At 42.2% G+C, this 21,779-nt stretch overlaps 1 protein-coding gene across 1 annotated transcript in view; it reads right to left on the minus strand.

The window, feature by feature from the left end:
* LOC135525931 (kinase suppressor of Ras 2-like) overlaps positions 1-20,170 on the minus strand; it is an 86,789-nt gene extending 66,619 nt beyond the window's left edge. The window contains exons 1-2 of the mRNA XM_064954303.1: positions 20,163-20,170; positions 16,214-16,386 (exon numbers count right to left, since the gene is read on the minus strand). Of these exons, the coding sequence (XP_064810375.1) occupies positions 16,214-16,386; positions 20,163-20,170 (181 nt within the window). The remainder of the gene's footprint in view (positions 1-16,213; positions 16,387-20,162) is intronic.
* Positions 20,171-21,779: the final 1,609 nt, after the last annotated feature.

The following is a 21,779-nucleotide window of genomic DNA, read 5'->3' on the forward strand; positions in this document are numbered from 1 at the left end:
CTGTGGAATCTATACCCTATCTCTTGGACAAGCTACAATGTTTTGGGACATTCTCTGGTTAGAAGTTAAACCTAATAAAAAAGTGTGCTACTCCCCATTAATCAGTTAGCAGAAGGAATTGGGTGTGCCAATTTTCCATTTAAGGTGGGGCATCAGGTCTTTACTTATTTGGGGGTCACACGATCGTTTGAAGTTCGGTTTAAACATAACTTCAAAACACTTCTGGAACGCACTAAGCAGGATTTCACAAGGTGGTCATCTCTTCCCATTTCATTAGCAGGTCGCATTAATTCGGTTAAGATGACTGTACTACCTAGGTTTTTGTACATTCCAAACAATTCCCATTTTCTTTTGCCAAAGTCGATGTTCAAACAACTGGACAGCTACATTTACAACTTCATGTAGAATAAGTCAAATCCACAAATGAGAAAGGTATATCTAGAGAGACCTAAGCCCGCAGCAAGTATATCAGCAAATATATCTAAATGTGTTTATTGGGTTTCTACATTTGAAAACAAGGATGGCCCAACTTGGGCCATCATGGAGTTACAGTCAAGCCTTCCATCTTCTCTGATCTCGCTCCTGTGCTCCTCAATGCCTGTGAAACTTGGCACCCATGTTTTGAACCCCATTGTTAAGAACTCCCTTAAAATCTCGTCCCAATTCCGAAATCACTTTAGCCTTAAACAAGCAGGCTGCTTCTCTCCGTTAACATCTCTTCTCAGCGTCACAGATTCTGGCATAGGAACGGTCTGGTGTTTTTTTTGTGAGCTATTTGTTGATAACACATTCGTCTCATTCAATACTCTTGAGAGTTGACCATAATATTCCCAATACCCATTTTTTTAGATACCTGCAAGCTCGCAGCTTTGCCAAAAAACATTTCCCTTCATTTCCACTCAAGCCTCCTAAGTGTCCAGTCGAGAGGTGCTTAGATCTTAACCCTTATCTGAAGGGCACAATCACCAGATTATACGACATAATACAGAACATTGATCCGCCTTCCTTTGCAAATACAACATCTGCATGGGAGCAAGACATAGGTGGCGAGCTACATGATGATATATGGCAACAAAGTATTGAGTGTATCCACACATCATCCTTTTGCATAAGGCATGGGCTTATTCACCTTATGGTTTTGCACCGTCTCCGTTACCGGAATGACAAAATATACCCAAAGGTTGACCACAAGTGTTTTAGATGCCACCAGAGTCCAGCAACTGCGGGACACATGTTTTGGTCATGCCAATCTTTGAGTGGCCTCTGGGACCCCATTGTTTTTAGGCATTCTCACATATGTGTAATACAACTGCTAGCCCCAACCCGGTCACTGGCATTTTTGGGATACTTCCCCTAGACCAGAATGCTCCCACGCATCAGGCAAATGCGGAAGCTGCTCGCTCGCCGCCTTGTCCTCTTTCCCTGGAAGTCTGCAAAGCCGCCGTCCTTCATGCAGTAGGTTAAGTGGGTGATGTCATCTCTGCCTCTGGAGAAGGTTAGGTACACTGTGCATGGGTCCCAACAAAAGTTCTACTTAACCTGGTCCCCATTAATACAACACTTGTACTTAGTGTAACTTGCATTGTTTGGTAAGCAGTCATGTCTGTTCTAGTGACCATTAGTGCTGATAATAATGTTTATATTACTTTTTTCTTGTAGAGATACCTCAGCCGACCACAACATTGAATAGAAATGTCTGTTCTATAATTGATATTGCTATGTGGGGAGCAGACTTCTTCATTAAAAGTGATAGTAAAATGAGCCTGGTGGTGTCTGTTAACCTAACAACAGGCTCTCTAGGCCCAGCAGGTGGTTTGTGTTTTGTCCGCAGGCTAGGGGCAGCCCTCCAACTGGACATACACACACGCCACATCAGTCAGGCTAACTAACAAACCTTTCAGCTTCCTGAAGAGACATAATGGATGCTGCGAGTCAGTCTTTTGAACGGCAATCCATTGGGAAACATTCACATACAGATGACAATGCCACCGTCGAAAAGAAAATTAAAAACAATTCACACAAAGAACCATGACTCATTTTACTATCGTAAACTAACATAGACAAGGGCAACAACAATTCAGTCTCCGTTCTGACTCATTCTGAGCAGGCACCAGTTGACCGCCTTCGGCTCGGCCAGCTATCGTCACGGGGTCCTTCGTCTTTGATACAGATATCAGAGGAAGTTAGTTGGTTCTTGTTGTGCCAAAGCATCTTGAGCCATGCAGATGAGACGTGCTGAGCGGATACTTTACAAGGAGTGTACGCATCTCCATTAAATTGCAGATGCAGGGCACAAAAAAATTAAGTATTGAAAGAAAGATAGAATCCTGCACACCGTTGCTCAATAAAACTCTGGGAGCATTCAACAGTGTGTGGGTGTATTTCTTTTCCTTTCCGGACCCCAAGCAGACCCATTACCAGATTGACGACAAACACCAGGCCTGCTCTTTGCTGCTATGACACTTACTGGGACCCCAGGGGATGCTCGGCAGGCAGATAAAGTATTAGGGATGCCGCCACAACACAATTAAGTCATTAAATCATTCCTTTACTAGGAATAGGCTAACTGCCTTAGACTGGCATTTGTCTTAATCTCTAATGTCTTTGTCAGGACAACAGTGAGATTATAAACCATACCAGAAGTTTCTTCCTGCCTTTACCAGGGAAATTCCACTATATTGCAGTGCTTGAGGGCCAAGCCCTGTTGGTTGTTCTGGAGTGGGTGGACTTTGCCCCTTTACAACTAATAATAATAATTTATTCAACATCTATAGCACTTTTCAAAGAATCTCATAGAGTTTGAAAAAGCAAAAACAAAAAAATGATAAAATAATGAATTATTAATATGACCAAATGTATGAGCCTGTGCGCCAGCAGTGGCATCACCCAAGTGGGTACTGCACAAATGGTATATCTGGAGGAATAGTAGTAAGCTATCTACAAAGCCCAGGGCACAGAGAGGATGACTCCCTAGCTGTGACTGAGCTGCTCCCTCCTCAAGACCATTGATATTTCCTCGGCTGACCATCCAATATGCAAGCTGCGCAACAACCCTGATCATAACCATGACTTCGGAATTTTCTTGACACTGTATCGTATTTATTGATTATTTACTTTTATAAAACTTTCTGATGTATATGCAATTCAGCTTTTAGCTGCCATGTTCACCGAACAAAAATGTAAATGCCACATGCTATAATTTCAAATCAGTCAATTGAAATAAATTCATTAGGCCTTAATCTACGGATTTAACATGACTGGGAATACAGATATGCATCTGTTGGTCACCACTATTTGCCTCATGCAGCGCGACACTTATATTTCCCTCACTAACTTTAAACATCAGCTATCTGAGCAGCTAACCGATCGCTGCAGCTGTACATAGCCCATCTGTAAATAGCCCACCCAATCTACCTACCCCATCCCCATATTGTTTTTGTTTACTTTTCTGCTCTTTTGCACACCAGTATCGGATCGATACATCCAAACATCACACCTGCGGGACAGGTACAGGATGGCACCAACAACTGCCCGAGTTACACTAGGAACGCACAATCCCTCCATCAGTACTCAGACTGTCTGCAATAGGCTGAGAGAGGCTGGACTGAGGGCTTGTAGGCCTGTTGTAAGGCAGGTCCTCACCAGACATCACCGGCAACAACGTTGCCTATGGGCACAAACCCACCGTCGCTGGACCAGACAGGACTGGCAAAAAGTGCTCTTCACTGACGAGTCGCGGTTTTGTCTCACCGGGGGCGGTAGTCGGATTCACGTTTATCGTCGAAGGGATGAACGTTACACCGAGGCCTGTACTCTGGAGTGGGATCGATTTGGAGGTGGAGGGTCCGTCATGGTCTGGGGCGGTGTGTCACAGCATCATCGGACTGAGCTTCTTGTCATTGCAGGCTATCTCAACGCTGTGCGTTACAGGGAAGACATCCTCCTCCCTCATGTGATACTTTTCCTGCAGGCTCATCCTGACATGACCCTCCAGCAAGACAATGCCACCAGCCATACTGCTCGTTCTGTGCATGATTTCCTGCAAGACAGGAATGTCAGTGTTCTGTCATGACCAGCGAAGAGCCCAGATCTCAATCCCATTGAGCACGTCTGGGACCTGTTGGATCGGAGGGTGAGGGCTAGGGCCATTCCCCCCAGAAATGTCTGGGAAATTGCAGGTGCCTTGGTGGAAGAGTGGGGTAATATCTCACAGCAATAACTGGCAAATCTGGTGCAGTCCATGAGGAGGAGACGCACTACAGTACGATACTGACTGTTACTTTTGATTTTGACCCCCACTTTGTTCAGGGACACAATATTCCATTTCTGTTAGTCACATGTTTGTGAAACTTGTTCAGTTTATGTCTCAGTTGTTGAATCTTGTTATGTTCATACAAATATTTACACATGTTAAGTTTGCTGAAAATAAACGCAGTTGACAGTGAGAGGACGCTTCTTTTTTTACTGAGTTTAGTACTAAAGGTATAAGCTAGAGCTAGCTATTAATGCAGTACGTAAAATGTGTTCAGTGGTAGACTTAAAGAGAGCAAATGGGCTTAAGGACAACAAAGTCAAGGTATTGGAGTGGCCATCACAAAGCCCTGACCTCAATCCTATAGACAATTTGTGGGCAGAACTGAAAAAGCGTGTGCGAGTAAGGAGGCCTACAAACCTGACTCAGTTACACCATCAGGAGGAATGGGCCAACATTCACCGAACTTATTGTGGGAAGTTTGTGGAAAGCTACCCGAAATGTTTGACCCAAGTTAAACAGTTTAAAGGCTACCAAATACTAATTGAGTGTATGTAAACTTCTGACCCACTGGGAATGTGATGAAAGAAATAAAAGCTAAAATACATGATTCCATATATATATATATATATATATATATATACAATACTTTACAAATTTGTTGTGCTTAAGATCCCGGACTGCATCTATAAGTGTTCTATTGTATCCCTGGTATTTGCTTAGTCAATTAGTCTCACTGAACAGAGAATGGACACATCTGCTTTGCCAGGTTTGAAGTTGTCTAGATAGTCACTGACAGCATGTAAATACATAAACATCAGTGGTCCTTAAAGATTGGAGTTAAATACACTTAGTTTATAGTCCTGAATATCTAGAGGCTAGAACCACTTATACTGACAAAAATATATATACTTATTTGTGACTTTTAAATAACAGCCAATTACAAAGACTGAGGGACTACCAAGAGCACTTAACTTTTTAGCAACTGGTGTAGAATTGAACATGACTTAACAAGGAGCTTGTCATACTCATGCAGCAGGGAGGATAACCATCATCATTCTTGCTCTCTCTCGTTCTTTCACTCTCTCTATTTCTAGCTATCTCTGTCTGCCTGTACGTCTGACTCTCTCTTCTTCTCACTCCCCTGTCCTTCTTGCGCTCTCTCTTCTTCGCTCTCCCTCCCTATGCACGAGTCTAGGCTTGTGGCCAATCTTCAAAAATAACTTTCATTTTTGAGATACCCCTACCAGAGGTATAATTAAACAACCATTTTTTTTACCTCTGTTATGGCTCACATTTATGAAATGGATGGTTGTGTAACAATATTTCACTGCAAAAGTGGTTAAAATGATCAATATTGTGACACACACCCTAAACTAAAACAGTGCAGAATAATACCTGACTAGAGATGGAATCAGCTGCATGAACTCATGTAACCCAGAAATGCAAGCTCTGATATTGCTACCATTTGGAATACAAGCAGTCAGTTGCCTGCCCCTACACCACACACAAACAGCATTAGAATATCTTAATGCATCATGGAAATATAGACCTGTAAACAGAGAGATACAATAGGTGGAAATATCAACTATGAATATTTATGATGAATGTAGGTGTCATGTCTATTCCCACTCCCCCTCTCCAAGCGCTCGACGGCGCCAGTCTACTAACCACCTGTCTTGGCAACCCCTCATTAAGCACACCTGCGGCCCATTATGAGGCACACCTGGACTCCATCCATACCCTGATAACTCCCCCTTTATGTAGAACTCCCTAACATAACTCTTCAGGTAGTATTGGTTATGTTTCCTTGTCAGACGTTTCGCTTGTTTTGTATCGGTCTACTTTCAGTATTATTAAACTCACTAACTGCACCTGCTTCCTGACTCCCTGTCAACTTTGAAGTAGGCTTGACTTTTTGATAGCTGATTAATAGACAACTTTCCAAGCCAAATTTGCTCTCATTCAGTGCTGTATAGTCCTGTCTGACAAAAATACATTCAGTTAAACATGTTTTTTGACGTTGTGGCTATTGTAATCTATTTGGCTCTAAGGAAAACAAATGGGCTCAGACACTGAAAACTGTATTTTTATCAGTCAAACATTCCTTTGTGGATTTTTATTTCTTCACCCCCTACTCATGCAATTATGATAGGGGGCTCCCCTGGATTTGAATCCAAATGAAATATGGCTGCCACAATACCATTAAATGGTGGTTTAATCACCTGTATATAAACATGTTTTTTTTGTGTGCAATTCAACTAGGTTTGAAATTCAATATGCCTGCCATAATTACACTCAAACACCATTGGCAGCAGACTGCTTGGCATGGCACCACCTTGTACTCCAAGTCACAAGCCTCTTTGAAGATCAATGAGGCATCTCAAAGGCTCCAACGAAATGAAAGAGAATCCAACACCCTCTCCCTAGCTCTACAACCCCCACTGTGGTATAACTTGTACCACCAGGATTGGGTTCTTCAGTCACCTTATCATTTAGATGTGAGCTTTGACTCATGGCTAGTCCAATATGGCTACCTGAATCCAACATTATCTTCTGCTGGCTCACTGCATTTGTGATGCACATTGGGATGTTCCGGTGTACTCTTATGCTGTTCAGGTTGAGCTGGCACATTGCTTCTTCCAGACAATCGTGTCCACCATCCTGGCTGTCTGCCCTGGAGTTGCCGTATATGTCAACTTGGTGACATTATAGTGTATGTAAGAACCGATGCTGGAGTAGAGAAGCAGGTACGGGGAGTAAACATTTAATAAGGAACAGACATGGAACAAGGCAGGAACAGCATCAGCACACGGGTAACACAATGACATACGACAATTAATTTGTGAAGCAGGGACCAGAGCATGGGAACAGACAGATATAGGGGAGGTAATGACACAGGTGATAGAGTCCAGGTGAGTCCAACAATTGTTGAATCGCGTGACGGGGGAAGGCAGGTGTGCGTAATGATGGTGATAGGAGTGCGTGATGCTGGGCAGCCTGGTGCCTTCGAGTGCCAGGGAGGGGGAGTGGGAGCAGGCGTGACAGTGTATGTGGAGGATGTAACCACATGACACGTCCATATGGCAGGTGTTCACTACAATGAACAAACACAACCCGAAACTCAGTGGGCCTTCACATGTCATAGGAATTGCAGCTCTCCAATCGGAATGCCTTCCTGAATCTCCCAGTCTGTCCTGAGGGGTATACTACGATTGAAGCTAGATCTGCTCAGGATTTTCAAAAGCTAACCAGCTTCAGTTAGCTTCACATTACAGTTTCTTCAAGTGGAGTCAAGTGGAGTCGCAAAAACCATCAATCGCTGTGATGAAACTGGATCTCATGAGGACCGCCACAGGAAAGGAAGACCCAGGGTTACCACTGCTGCAGTTCATTCGAGTTACCAGCCTCAGAAATTGCAGCTCAAATAAATGCTTCACAGAGTTCAAGTAACAGACACATCTCAACATCAACTGTTCAGAGGAGACTGCGTGAATCATGCCTTCATGGTCAAATTGCTGCAAAGAAACCACTACTAAAGGACACCAATAATAAGAAGAAACTTGCTTGGGCCAAGAAACACGAGCAATGGACATTCGACCGGTGGAAATCTGTCCTTTGGTTTGGAATCCAAATTTGTCTTTGTGAGACACGGTGTGGGTGAATGGATGATCTCTGCATGTGTATTTCCCACCGTAAAGCATGGAGGAGGGGTTATGGTGTGGGGGTGCTTTGCTGGTGACACTGTCTGTGATTTATTTAGAATTCAAGGCACACTTAACCAGCATGGCTACCACAGCATTCTGCGGTGATACGCCATCCCATCGGGTGTGCATTTAATGGGACTATCATTTGTTTTTCAACAGGACACCTCCTGGCTATGTAAGGGCTATTTGACCAAGAAGGAGAGTGATGGAGTGCTGCATTAGATGACCTGGCCTCCACAATCTAGGTTATTGTCCTGCTAAAATGTGAATTTGTGTCCCAGTGTCTGTTGGAAAGCCAGGTTAACCAGGTTTTCCTCTAGGATTTTGCATGTGCTTAGCTCCATCTCATTTCTTTTTGTCCTGAAAAACTACCCAGTATTTGCTGATGTCGAGCAGCCACCACCATGCTTGAAAATATGAACAGTGGTACTCAGTGATATTGCCCCAAACATAATGCTTTGTATTCAGGACAAAAAGTTCATGTCTTTGCCAGATCTTTTGTGATATTACTTTTAGTGCAAACAGGATGCGTGTTTTGAAATATTTTTGATTCTTTACAGACTTCCTTCTTTTCACTCTGTCATTTAGGTTAGTACAGGGGCGCTGTCACGTATACTCCTTCTCCGCCCTCTAGGTCATCAGGCTGCTGATTATCCCGCACACCTGTCACAGTCGTCTTGTGCACCTGCGCCTCATGACACTCACCTGGACTCCATCACCTTCTTGATTATCTTCCCTATATCTGTCCCTCCCCTTGGTTCTTTCCTCAGGTGTTATTGACTGTTTTCATGTCGGTGCGTTGTTTGTGTTTTGTGTTCATTATTTATTTTATTTATTAAAACACTCACTCCCTGAACTTGCTTCCCGACTCTCAGCGCACTCGTTACAGGTGCAACTTTCACTGGGGATGGGAGGGACATGACACCCCATTTTTATCATTGCACTGTGATACAAAAAGCGGCAACTGTGTGCTTTAGGACCATGCAGATGCCTCAAAGCGGTCGGGTAGGCTGTTTGGCAGTTTCAGCCAGCTGGATTTAGGACCGCGCAGACACCACAGTTGTTGTCAAAGCAAGCAGAGCAGAAACTGGCTACTCTTTATTTGACTGATGAAGCTGGCAAGGCAACTGCTGTTTCACTTAGCAGAAGAAAAAAAAATAATTCCTAGCTAGCTAGCTCACTATATTGAACTATTCTCTTTGCCTCGATCACACTAGACCTGAATCAAACATTGAATCCAGCAGCCGATATTCTGACGTTTCAGTATAGCAATGTAACATTATTGATGTCAGTTTCCCCAAGTAATTCTCTACTTTTCACAATGACACGGTATAAACAGCTCTACAGGTTTCACTGTCATAGTGCACAGTCAGTGCACAACACTATGCTCATCATATCTTAGCAGAATCAGATGGTGACGGGTGTCCCAGCAGGGTCTCAGGTGAATTTTGCAGTATATTATAACGATCAGTGAATGGATATGAAGTTCCATCTTGAGTTGATTGGTAGGCTACAGTTAGAGATCTGGGAATGATAGTCATTTCAATTATTGAAGCATTGATTCTATTCTTGGATAATATAATGTATAAATGTACCCCCAAGGTAATTCTTTTTCATGCCTCATCTGAGCAGGATCAGATGGTGACAGGGGTCTCAGCAGGGTCAGGCAGCAAGTAAAGACCAGTCTGTGACCGCTGACCTGACATTTTTCAGATGCAACACTTTATTCTCTCTGTGCAGCAAACTGTGGACAAACCAGAAAAACTTCAAAGATCGAAGCTATGTTATGGCAGTCAGACAAACCTCTAAAGTTGTGAGGAAAATCTGGGAGATGCTATTGATGATGATGAAGGGATACAGATGTAAGACCATCCAGCTCCCGCTCAGCCTAACCTATTCTCTGTCCTGGCACTCCAATGGTGGAATCAGCTTCCCCCTAAAGCTAGGACAGCCGAGTACCTGCCCAACTTTTGAAAACATCTGAAATCCTGAAATCCCCCAAACAAAAATGTTTTACAAAAAAGTATAAATACACTGTACTTTCTATGCTTGTGATACGTGGTTGTCCCACCTAGCTATCTTAAGATGACTGTAAGTCGCTCTGGAAAAGTGACAAAAATGTTAAATGTTTTAATAGAACATACCTTATATGCCAGTGAAACTGAATAGCATGCACTCTGGAATGTAATTCCTCTAATGGAGTTGTAAATCACAAAAGGGGACATATTTGCATATGTTATGATCTTGTGAAGGCTGGAGGAATTCTGGCATGTCTATAGATTCTCCCTTCTCCCTGTTTTTGATTGCTTGGAAATGTTGATACTGGAGACTGTTATAAGAAGAAACTTTGTAACCATAGCATTTATAGCAGCTAAGACATGCATTACCATTAATTGGAAGGTTGGTTATCCTCCTACAATGTCAAAATGGACAGCAGAAATGTCAAGTTATGTATCGCTAGATTTGATTTATTATAAGATTATGGGTATACTGTGCAACTTTCATAGGGTATTAGGTGCCTTATATGGAATACTGTATGACAAAAGGGGTCTGTATTAAAAACATTAGATTTGTTGGGGTCAAGCAGTCACAAATGTTTTTATTTGTTTATGCCACACGAGACACCTGTTGGATTTGTGCCTGTTTCAGTGGACTAATCCACTGAGGCTGTAGTGATGCCACGGTCCAAGAATATGGGGGATGTGGCTCAGATGCACAAGGCACGTCTCTCTCCAGAATGCGCTCTATAAATGTGCCCATTTGGGGATGTCTCATATTATTTCTGATTGTCTTAACTCACTACCACTAATAAACTGTAGAGCTTCTCAAAGTCGTTTTTCTTCACCTCAAACAGCAACTAAACAAAGTCTGTTTTCAGAAACAATTGAGAATGACAATAGTTCCTCAAAATATTTGAACAATATTTACAGTTCGCCCCTTTTCGATTACCACTTGGCATAAAAGGGGATCATGTAATGCTCTGATCCAGTGTAAACATAAAATACCTGATTACTTCTTATCCCTTACACAAATAGCCTACAGCTGTGTCTGTCCCGAGCTCACTGGCGCAGGAAACTCTGAGGGCCCAGAATATTTTATATAATGTTTCAAGTTTTCTAGTGTGAGTTTCTGGGCGACCCAGTTGGCAGTTGATTGCAGTTGTTGCAGACAGGCCATGCGGAGACAATGTGATTTATAGGATTTCTTTTCTCAACAGGATATTTTCTGCCTGCAGGATGCAATGTTTTTATGTTGGCTTTATGTAGACTAATTTTACATAGTTGGTAATGGCAATAAAAGTTACTTTTAGATTTGTATCATTTTAATGTAGATTTAGATAGAACCACAGACACAAAGACTATTATAAATTAAATTAAACTGTTCCGCAAAAAAATGTGCATATGAAAAACATAACTGGCACGCAGATTGGTAGAAATGATAAGATAAATTGGTGTAGCCTATATTACCGGCAATTTCAGGAGCTTAAAGGCAGAATCTGCGAAGGCAAGCAGCAGCGGGAGAAAAAGGGTCAGAAACAGTTTTAAAAATCTCTGGCTCCCTCAAATCATTTGTGTGTCTTCATTATTTAATCAATCAGCATGTTTAAAGCATCACACAAGTTCAGTACATATAGTTGATTTTAGTAAAACACATAGGGTGTGTCTATATATGAAAAAATGCATGTTTAAAAATGTTGATTGGTCAAAAGAAAAGACCACCCTTGGTCGACTAAGATTTTTTTCCGTCAGCTACAGCACTAGTAGAAATGCAGGAAATTTGCTTTAGATGCCTCAAAAAAAATTGAAGGAGGACCCCCCAGACCCCCTGCCAGGTTATGTCCTCCCCACTTCTAAAACCAAAGTTGCACCCCGGTTTAGTATAGATACACACGGCAAGGCAATTGCAAACCGATGTCTGGCTTTTTTATGGCGGTTTTGGAGCAGTGGCTTTGAGCGGCCTTTCAGGTTATGTCGATATAGGACTCGTTTTATTGTGGATATAAATACTTTTGTACCTGTTTCGTCCAGCATCTTCACAAGATCCTTTGCTGTTGTTCTGAGATTGATTTGCACTTTTCACACCATAGTACGTTCATCTCTAGGAGACAGACCGTGTCTCCTTCCTGAGCGGTATGACGGCTGCGTGGTCCCATGGTGTTTATACTTGCGTACTATTGTTTGTACAGATGAACGTGGTACCTTCAGGCATTTGGAAAATGCTGCCAAGGATGAACCAGACTTTTTGAGATTTTGGCTGATTTCTTTCGATTTTCCCATGATGTCAAGCAAAGAGGCACTGAGTTTGAAGGTAGGCCTTGAAATACATCCACAGGTACACCTCCAATTGACTCAAATGATGTCAATTAGCCTATCAGCAGCTTCTAAAGCCATGACATAATTTTCTGGAATTTTCCAAGCTTTTTAAAGGCACAGTCAACTTACTGTAGGTAAACTTCTGACCCACTCGAATTGTGATACAGTGAACTATAAGTGAAATAATCTGTCTGTAAACAATTGTTGGTACAATTACTTGTGTCATGCACAGAGTAAATGTTCTAACCGACTTGCCAAAACTATAGTTTGTTTACAAGAAATTTGTGGAATGGTTGAAAAAATAGTTTTAATAACTCCAACCTAAGTGTATGTAAACTTCCGACTTCAACTGTATGTGTATTGCTTCAACTGTATGTGTATTGCTTCAACTCTATGTGTATTGCACAAAGCTTGCTAGTTAGCTTGTAAGAAGGACTAGTGAGATGTATCCATCCAAATAACAACTATAATATTCTTCTGCATTTGGATATTTATGCAAACCTGGAGATTCCACCAAGTAGATGTAGATATTGCCATAGAATACTTGGGCCATTTGGTAGGGTTGTCTGCACAGCTGGTCTCTGGCAAGTTAAAAGGACATATAGGCAAGCCAGGAACAATCAACTTTCTAAATATGTACCTCGACCATTCAGAGACAGACAAAGACTGGAAGAAGTTACACAACATATTTAAGACTAGCGATTTAAATTGAGATCTTCTCTCGCAAGCCAGCGAGATGTCAACTAACCAGCAAAAAAGCAAAGGAGTAAACAAACAGTGACGGAAGTATAATGCGACAGCTTTACTAGCTTGACTGTCAGTTTTGGCTGGTCGTGTAAAAATGTAGAGTGTCAGAATAAGTATCATGCAAATCATTTGTTGTTGTGACAGCCAAGTATGTTAATAACGACATGTGAGGCTGCTGAAAATGTATATTTATTGAAACTATAAAAAAGTGTCCGTTTGCTGAGAATGCCATGAAAGTTTGGCTAAATACATGGGAGTAATGCGAGTACCTTATTGCTGTATCCTACTGGGGGCATGGTCACATTAAGCCACGCCGAGCTGTGTGTATCTATTGTGGAGTAACAACAATATTTGAGATCCATCCTCAGTTTTCTCCTATCACAGCCATTACAATGTGTAACTTTAAAAAAAAATCCTCTTTGGCCTCATGGTGAAATCCCTGAGCGGTTTCCTTCTTCTCTGGCAACTGAGTTAGGAAGTATGATTGTATCTTTGTAGTGACTGAGTGTATTGAAAACCCATCCAAAGCATGATTAATAACTTCACCATACTCAAAGGGATATTCAATGTGTGCATTTTTTTGGGGAAAACCTCCCTGGTCTTTGTGGTTGAATCTGTGCTTGAAATTACTACTCGGCTGAGGGACATTACAGATAATTGTATGTGTGGGGTACAGAGATGGGGTAAACATTAAAAAATCATGTTAAACACTATTATTGCACACAGAGTGTGTCCATGCAACCTATTATGCGACTTGTTCAATAAAATGTGCTGAAATGTAACCTGAACATATTTTGACATGCCATAACAAAGGGGTTGAATGCTTATTGACAAGACATTTAAGATTACATTTTTGTATTCATTTGTAAAAGTTTCTACAAACAAAATTCCACTTTGACATTGTGAGGTATTGTGTGTAGATCAGTTGCACACAATCTCAATTTAATCCATTTTAAATTCAGTCTGCAACACAATTTTTTGGGGGAAAAAGTCAAGGGGTGTGAATACTTTCTGCAGGCACTTTATGCCAGCTAGGCTACAATGGTTGTAAAACGGATTTATCTGCTTAAATTAAAGAACTAAGCAATAAATATAGCAGCAGGAGAAAGCTGGGATCCTCTTTTAAAAAGTGTCCACCCAAAGCTCTGTTTTCACACTCGATTGCGTATTGACTGGGCTTATAAGAACACTTTTCACTTGGCTCTATTGGCTATGCATGGGCTTTCCAACCCTGTCCTAGGCTTAAGGCTACACTTAAGAGTTATATACAATAGCCACAACATAAAAAAAACATGTGCAACTGCATGTATTTTCATCAGGCAGAACCATAACGCACTGAATGACAGAACACTTGACTTGGAAAGTTGTCTATTAATCAGTTACCAAAAAGCCAAGCTTACATTCATCTTAAATATACATAGTTGACATTTCCACCTATTGTATCTCTGTGTTTACAGGTCTATATTTCCATGATGCATTAAGATATTCTAATTATTGTTGTGTATGATGGGCAGACAACTGACTACTTGTATTCCACATTTTAGCAATATCAGAGTTTGTAATATTAGGCTACATCCCCCTCTTGCCAGGCATTATTCTACATTTTTTTGTTAAGGGGGTTTGTAACAATATCTATCAATGTAATCACTTTTTCAGTAAAATATCATAAATGGGAGACATTAGGGGAGTGAAAACATGGTTGTGTTTTGTTGTACCTCGGGTAGGGGTATCACAATTGTTTGGAGGCATTGCCACTAGCCTAGTCTGTGTACGGATGCACTCTGCGGCCCAACAGCAAATCAGCTCCAAGTAATTCACATGCATAATAGAAAGATATACACTGAGTGTACAAAACATTAGGAACACTTCCCCCTTTTGCCCTCAGAACAGCCTCAATTCGTCAGGGCATGGACTCTGTAAGGTGTAGCAAGCGTTCCACAGAGATGCTGGCCCATGTTGACTCCAATGCTTCCTACAGTTGTGTCAAGTTGGCTGGATGTTGTTTTGGTGATGGAACATTCTTGATACACACGGGAAACTGCTGAGCGTGAAAAACCAAGCAGTGTTGCAGATCTTGACACACTCAAACCGGTGCACCTGGCACCTACTACCATACCCCATTCAAAGGCGCTTAAATATTTTGTCTTGCCCATTCACCCCCTGAATGGCACACATACACAATCATTGTTTCAATTCTCTTAAGGCTAAAAAATCATTCTTTAACCAGTCTCATCTACACTGAATGAAGTGGATTTAACAAGTGACATCAATAAGGGATCATAGCTTTCACCTGGATTCACCTGGTCAGTCTATGTCAGAGAAAGAGCGGGGATTCCTAACATTTTGTACACTCAGTATATGTGATCGTACACAAATGTAAGCAAGGTTTGAAATGATTATGTTTTAGTCAAATATTATATCTGTTTGAGCTTCTTGGGGTCAATTTGCAGTCTACAAATGTTCCGGCCCCCTGACCATCCGCTCAAGAAAAAATTGGCCAACGGCTGAATCTAGTTGATGATCCTTGGTCCAAACCCATTCAGGTCCCCTGTCGACGGCTATATTTCACTCCTGTCCCTGCCTCCGTCATTCTCAGTCTCTTCGCATCGTCTTCCTCTCACTCTCTTTCTACATACCGCTCAGGCGCTAATGGCTTCCAGTGGGGGCACTAAGAAGGCAACAGCCAATAAGGTGGCTGTATGCGCTGACACGGTACCTCTGGGTATCCTGGGATACGTGTATGTGATCTGGGAAGGATTAGTCTTCGTCTATGTGTGAGGGAGAGAGAGAGAAAGAGAGACAGAGACAGACAGAGAGAGAGAGAGAGAGAGAGAGAGAGAGAGACAGAGCGACAGAGAGAGACGAGAGACAGAGAGAGAGAGACAGAGAGACAGAGAGAGAGAGAGAGTCACTGGGTTTAGGGCTAAATACAGAGAGAGACTGTGAATGGGCAGTGGAGGTTTTGTGTTAAGTATGGCTAAGACACTAAACTATATTATGTGGTACTACCATAGAGTTACCATAAAACTGGACACAGACAACGGTCATATGACACTTGAACAGATAAGAGAGTGGACAAACTGTGAAGTCAATACAGTCGTATAATGCCTGAAACATATGATTTAGGAAAGCTGTCTGCATACCTGGGTATCATAACTTGTTAGTGACCAAGGTAGTATAGAAAGGGCACTTACTTGCATCGGAGTGGACGGGGGGAGTGGAGGGGATGAAGGTGGGGAAGAAGAAGGAACGGAGTGAGCGATGGTCAGAGGAGTGGAGGGGTGAGCGTTGGGTAGGGAGGTTCTCACAGCTCCCCACACTGCTGTTGATCTTCAGGTGCTGAGGCTTGGACTTCTTCTGCTTCACTCTGAAACACACACACACAGCAGAATGGTTATACTACCATTAGACTGTTATGAATGGTTATAAACTACAGTTAAAGAGTTTATACTGCAAGTATACGGTTAGAAAACAGTTATAGACTTCTATTATACAGTTAAATGTCTGGTATATTTATAGCTCTTATACAATAGATATACTGTTATTAAACAACTATAATCTACAGTAATAAAGCTCTTATAGTAGTCTTGTACTGTAATAAAATGGTTATTAACTACAATTAAAGATTTATACTTAAATGATACACATATTTGGAAATACTAATAATATATTATACCGTTAAAATGCTCTTATAATACAATTTCTTATACAACTTATAAAGTACAGTTATAAAACCATAGCCATTAGTTGAAAGATACAGTATGACATGGCAAGGGTTATCCAGAGTAAAAAAAGTCATATTTTACTTTGAAAATGTGGGAAATCAAACAACTTGAGACATCTCAGATATCCTGAGAAATGATATCACTATAAGGGTAATAGTGTTAAACTTTCGACATTAATCGTCACTCTCCCTGAAGCCTCAGCCTCCCCCCATAGGATTGCCAGGGGGAAGAGGCAGTTAGGTAATACCTAGTACACAACCCACCAATTAACCCTAAAGCCTGACAGACAACAACAACAACGACATCAACAACAACAAACATGGCTGGCACCCAACGGGAGTGACTCATCGAGAGAGAGAGAGAGAGAGAGAGAGAGAGAGAGAGAGAGAGAGAGAGAGAGAGAGCACCGAGAGAGACAAAGACAGAGGGGATGGATGGCTCTTCAAGACACAGGCTGTAAAACTAGGCTAGGTATGGGTTCTGCCACCTAACCAGTCCATAATGGGTTTACACACCCCCAGAGTGGCCCAGAGCAGTGGCCCTTCAGCCTCTGTCAAGCCTCACTGAGGGGTGCTTGTGTAACCCATCAAAAACGAGACAGGAACACTCATCACACACGTATCACTCAGTTCCCCTTGACACTGCTAATGATGAGCCTGCAGTGGCACCTGGGGGACTGGGATGGTGGTGGGGGGCAGATATAAAGAGTGAGAGAGGGACAGGGTATGTAAGTGGGATGCAGAGAGAGAGAGAGAGAGAGTATACAAGAGGGATGCAGGGAGAGAGAGAATATACAAGAGGGATGCCGGGAGAGAGAGAGAGAGAGAGAGAGAGAGAGAGAGAGAGAGAGAGAGAGAGAGAGAGAGAGAGAGTATACAAGAGGGATGCAGGGAGAGAGGTGATGAGGGGCAGAGAGAGAGGAAACAAAAGAGTGAGGAAGTAGTGGGAGACAGACAGAGATGGACAGGCGGAGTGAGACTGCTCATTTGGACTGCAGTCGGTTTCTGGTTGGTATTAAAGCCGGCAAGACTTTTCCTCAATCACTGACACACAAGTCACACAATTAGACCTTTTTAAGCAGTCCTTCGACACATCATCACAATCACTCTCCTGCAATAAGGAAGCTCCCTGCAGGTTATCTCTTTCTCACTCAAGCCTTGTTTGGCAATAACGCTAAAACCACATTATGCCATTCAAATCTAATTTGGCCCATTCATCTCTCCTTGTGTCTATAGATGAACCTCCAGTGATGGATAGATTATTTGCAGAGGGGGAAAGAGGTAGAGAGAGACATCGAGAGTGGATGGGGGAGGACAGGTGTCAAGTAAGATGTGAATAATTGTACCCTGTTGCTCAGATCAGCGGCATGGCAAACTGTTCAGTCATTGTGTCACTACTATGTGGAATATGAAACACATGCTACTGTACCATTCCATCATACTGCCAGGCATGGAAGTCTTTGAGGGGAGCCCAACAAAACAAATCCATGAAATGGATTCCTTACACATGGTGGGTGGCCCATAAGTATACCCTAGCTAGCGCAATAAGCATACTACTACTGGTAAGTATGCCATCATACTGTCAACCATGGTAGTCTGTGGTGGAATTAACATTTGCGGGAGTTCCAATGTCCATGTTATGGATTCCATACTAGCATAAATAGCACACTACAGTACATTGTATTATATTATGGATAATGGGACACAAGCAATGAACAATAATATAGAAGAAGAATTTGGTGGGTTATTATATTTGTCCAATTTCACACATACAAGTGTGTATTAATATGCACGTGTGAATTGGAAATGTGTTTTTTTGCATATCCCAACTCCTACTGAGATGATCTCGGAGAGTGGGGTCTCAGCTAGGGTCTGTTCATTACCTTATTACTTGTACTTGGTATCAAATCAAATCAAAGTGAAGTGAAATCACAGTGAAATGCTTACTTACTAACCAATAGTGCAAAGAAGGTATTAGGTGAACAATAGGTAAGTAAAGAAATAAAACAACAGTAAAAAGACTGAAAAAAAGTAGCGAGGCTATATACAGTAGAGAGGCTATAAAAGTAGAGAGGCTATATACAGTAGAGAGGCTATATACAGTAGAGAGGCTATAAAAGTAGAGAGGCTATATAAGTAGAGAGGCTATATACAGTAGAGAGGTTATAAAAGTAGCGAGGCTATATACAGTAGAGAGGCTATAAAAGTAGAGAGGCTATATACAGTAGAGAGGCTATAAAAGTAGAGAGGCTATATACAGTAGAGAGGCTATAAAAGTAGAGAGGCTATATACAGTAGAGAGGCTATATACAGTAGAGAGGCTAAAAAAGTAGAGAGGCTATATACAGTAGAGAGGCTATAAAAGTAGAGAGGCTATATACAGTAGAGAGGCTATAAAAGTAGAGAGGCTATATACAGTAGAGAGGCTATAAAAGTAGCGAGGCTACATACAGACACCGGTTAGTCAGGCTGATTGAGGTAGTATGTACATGTAGATATGGTTAAAGTGACTATGCATATGTGATGAACAGAGAGTAGCAGTAGCCTAAAAAAGGGGTTGGCGGGTGGTGGGACACAATGCAGATAGTCCGGTTAGCCAATGTGCGGATGGTTGGAGGCCAATTGAGGTATGTACATGAATGTATAGTTAAAGTGACTATGCATATGTGATGAACAGAGAGTAGCAGCAGTGTAGAAAAGAGGGTTTGGGGGGTGGCAAACAATGCTAATAGTCCGGGTAGCCATTTGATTACCTGTTCAGGAGTCTTATGGCTTGGGGGTAAAAAAAACTTTTGAGAAGCCTTTTTGTCCTCGACTTGGCACTCTGGTACCGCTTGCCATGCGGTAGTAGAGAGGTGAGTTTATGACTAGGATTTTTAGGGCCTTCCTCTGACACCGCCTGGTGTAGAGGTCCTGGATGGCAGGCAGTTTAGCCCCAGTGATGTACTGGGCTGTACACGCTACCCTCTGTAGTGCCTTGCGGTCAGAGGCCGAGCAATTGCCGTACCAGGCAGTGATGCAACCAGATGTTGCAGCTATAGAACCTGTTGAGGATCTAAGGACCCATGCCAAATCTTTTTTGTTTCCTGAGGGGGAATAGGCTTTGTCGTGCCCTCTTCACGACTGTCTTGGTGTGTGGTTGGGTCATTCTAGTTTGTTGTTGATGTGGACACCAAGGAACTTGAAGCTCTCAACCTGCTCCTTCTACAGCCCTGTCGTTGAGAATGGGGGCGTGCTCGGTCCTCCTTTTCCTGTCGTCCACAATCATCTCCTTAGTCTTGGTTACGTTGAGGGAGAGGTTGTTACTCTGGCACCACACGGCCAGGTCTCTGACCTCCAACCTATAGGTTGTCTCGTCGTTGATCAGGCCTACCACTGTTGTGTCGTCTGCAAACTTAATGATGGTGTTGGAGTCGTACCTGGCCATGTATTAAGTGAGTTGAATAAGAATCACATGGTCCAGTCTCGTGTCTGGGTTTATATACCGTAACTCAAAGCCTGATGCAACACAACAACACTTTGATTTTCATGAAAAGTTCAACTCCCTTTTTTTGGCAAGTCATCAGAACTGCTGGAGGGAATAGATAAACACAAAAACCACATGATCTGGTGTGGACGTTACACAGACAAGCAAACATGCACACACCCCGAATGATGTTGATATAAACAGAACAAATTCTCATTTGATCAGGCAGAATACAGCAGTGAGAAAGTCAGCGCTTCAAACAAACATCTTTTGCGGATAAATGAAATGAAGAAAGTGAAAAGTGTAGGTCATAAATATTCCACAGGTCTCTATGTGTGCATCATCCCAACCCAGCTGGAATATGTACACTGAAGAATTACAACCTGTAATTATGCCCTGCAGAGATTCCATCTGCATACCTCTGCACTAATTAACTAACGTCAGGCCTGGGTTCAAATACTATTTCAAACCTTTCAAATATTTTTAGTGTTTGCGCTAGTATAAGATGGGCAGGGTTTGCAATTCCACAATTAATCTATTGGTTCCATTGCGCCAGGCACGGTCAATCAAGTCCAGATAAAGTATTTTAAATTATTTCAAATAGTATTTGAACCCAGGTTTGACTTACGTCGCTAACGAGAAATATTCTTATGTTTTCACTGAGCCCATATGTGAAAGAAGCGACCAGTTGTTTTTTATGCAAATGCCCTCAGGATATTAACATTTTCTCACTGACATCGTTATGCAGCTTTAATAGAGGTTGGAGAGAGATTAGATAAAAAAATATATGAGGCAAATGCTTCAGAGGTGGGCTACTGACAGTGAGCCATTATTCCCATACCGATCTATAGTCAATATTCTGCTGTGATATTCTCTCTCTCTCTCTCTCTCTCTCTCCCTCTCCCCCTCCATCTCTCTCTCTCACTCCCCCTCCCTCTCTCTCCCCCTCCCTCCCTCCCTGTGGGACCAATGTGTGTCAGTGCTGTCAGAGGCTGTAGTGGGTGAAACACTGAGACACACAGCCCTCAGTGGGGAGGCATGGAGGGAAGAAGGAGAGCGGGAGAGAGAGGGGAAACAGGGAACAAGTGCATTTAAAGCTGAACATGTTGGAGGGGTGACAGCAGGCAGTGAAGCCAGTAGGTGCAGTGAGCCCAGAAAAAGACAGGGCGAGAGAGAAATAGCACAATGCAAAGGACTTCCTCTCCTGTCAGTTTGTGCTTTCCAAACCCCCCCCTCTCTCTCTGACTTCACTTTTGAAATAGTTAAGAACTTCTTGGTGTAACATGGGTTTCCATTCATAACACATTGTTAGGGGTGATATTTCAATATTGTACTAGATAATATAGTGGTTTCCACTACAAAGATGCAATGTGATTTCTGTCAGAGTTAGCTTTGTTCTCGTCCTATTGAGCCATGAAGAAATCACATTTAAAAATAAATTGCATTCTTGGAAGAATTCCCAATAAACCTGCAATTTCCCAATAAATCTGCCATACTGTTACCAAGAACATCTAAAGCATGTGTTTTGTATCTTTGTGGTTTTATTTACTGGGGTGGGGGGGGTCTTTTT

Source organism: Oncorhynchus masou, chromosome 1 (genome assembly GCF_036934945.1).
Source record: "Oncorhynchus masou masou isolate Uvic2021 chromosome 1, UVic_Omas_1.1, whole genome shotgun sequence".
In the NCBI taxonomy this organism is placed as follows: Eukaryota; Metazoa; Chordata; class Actinopteri; order Salmoniformes; family Salmonidae; genus Oncorhynchus; species Oncorhynchus masou.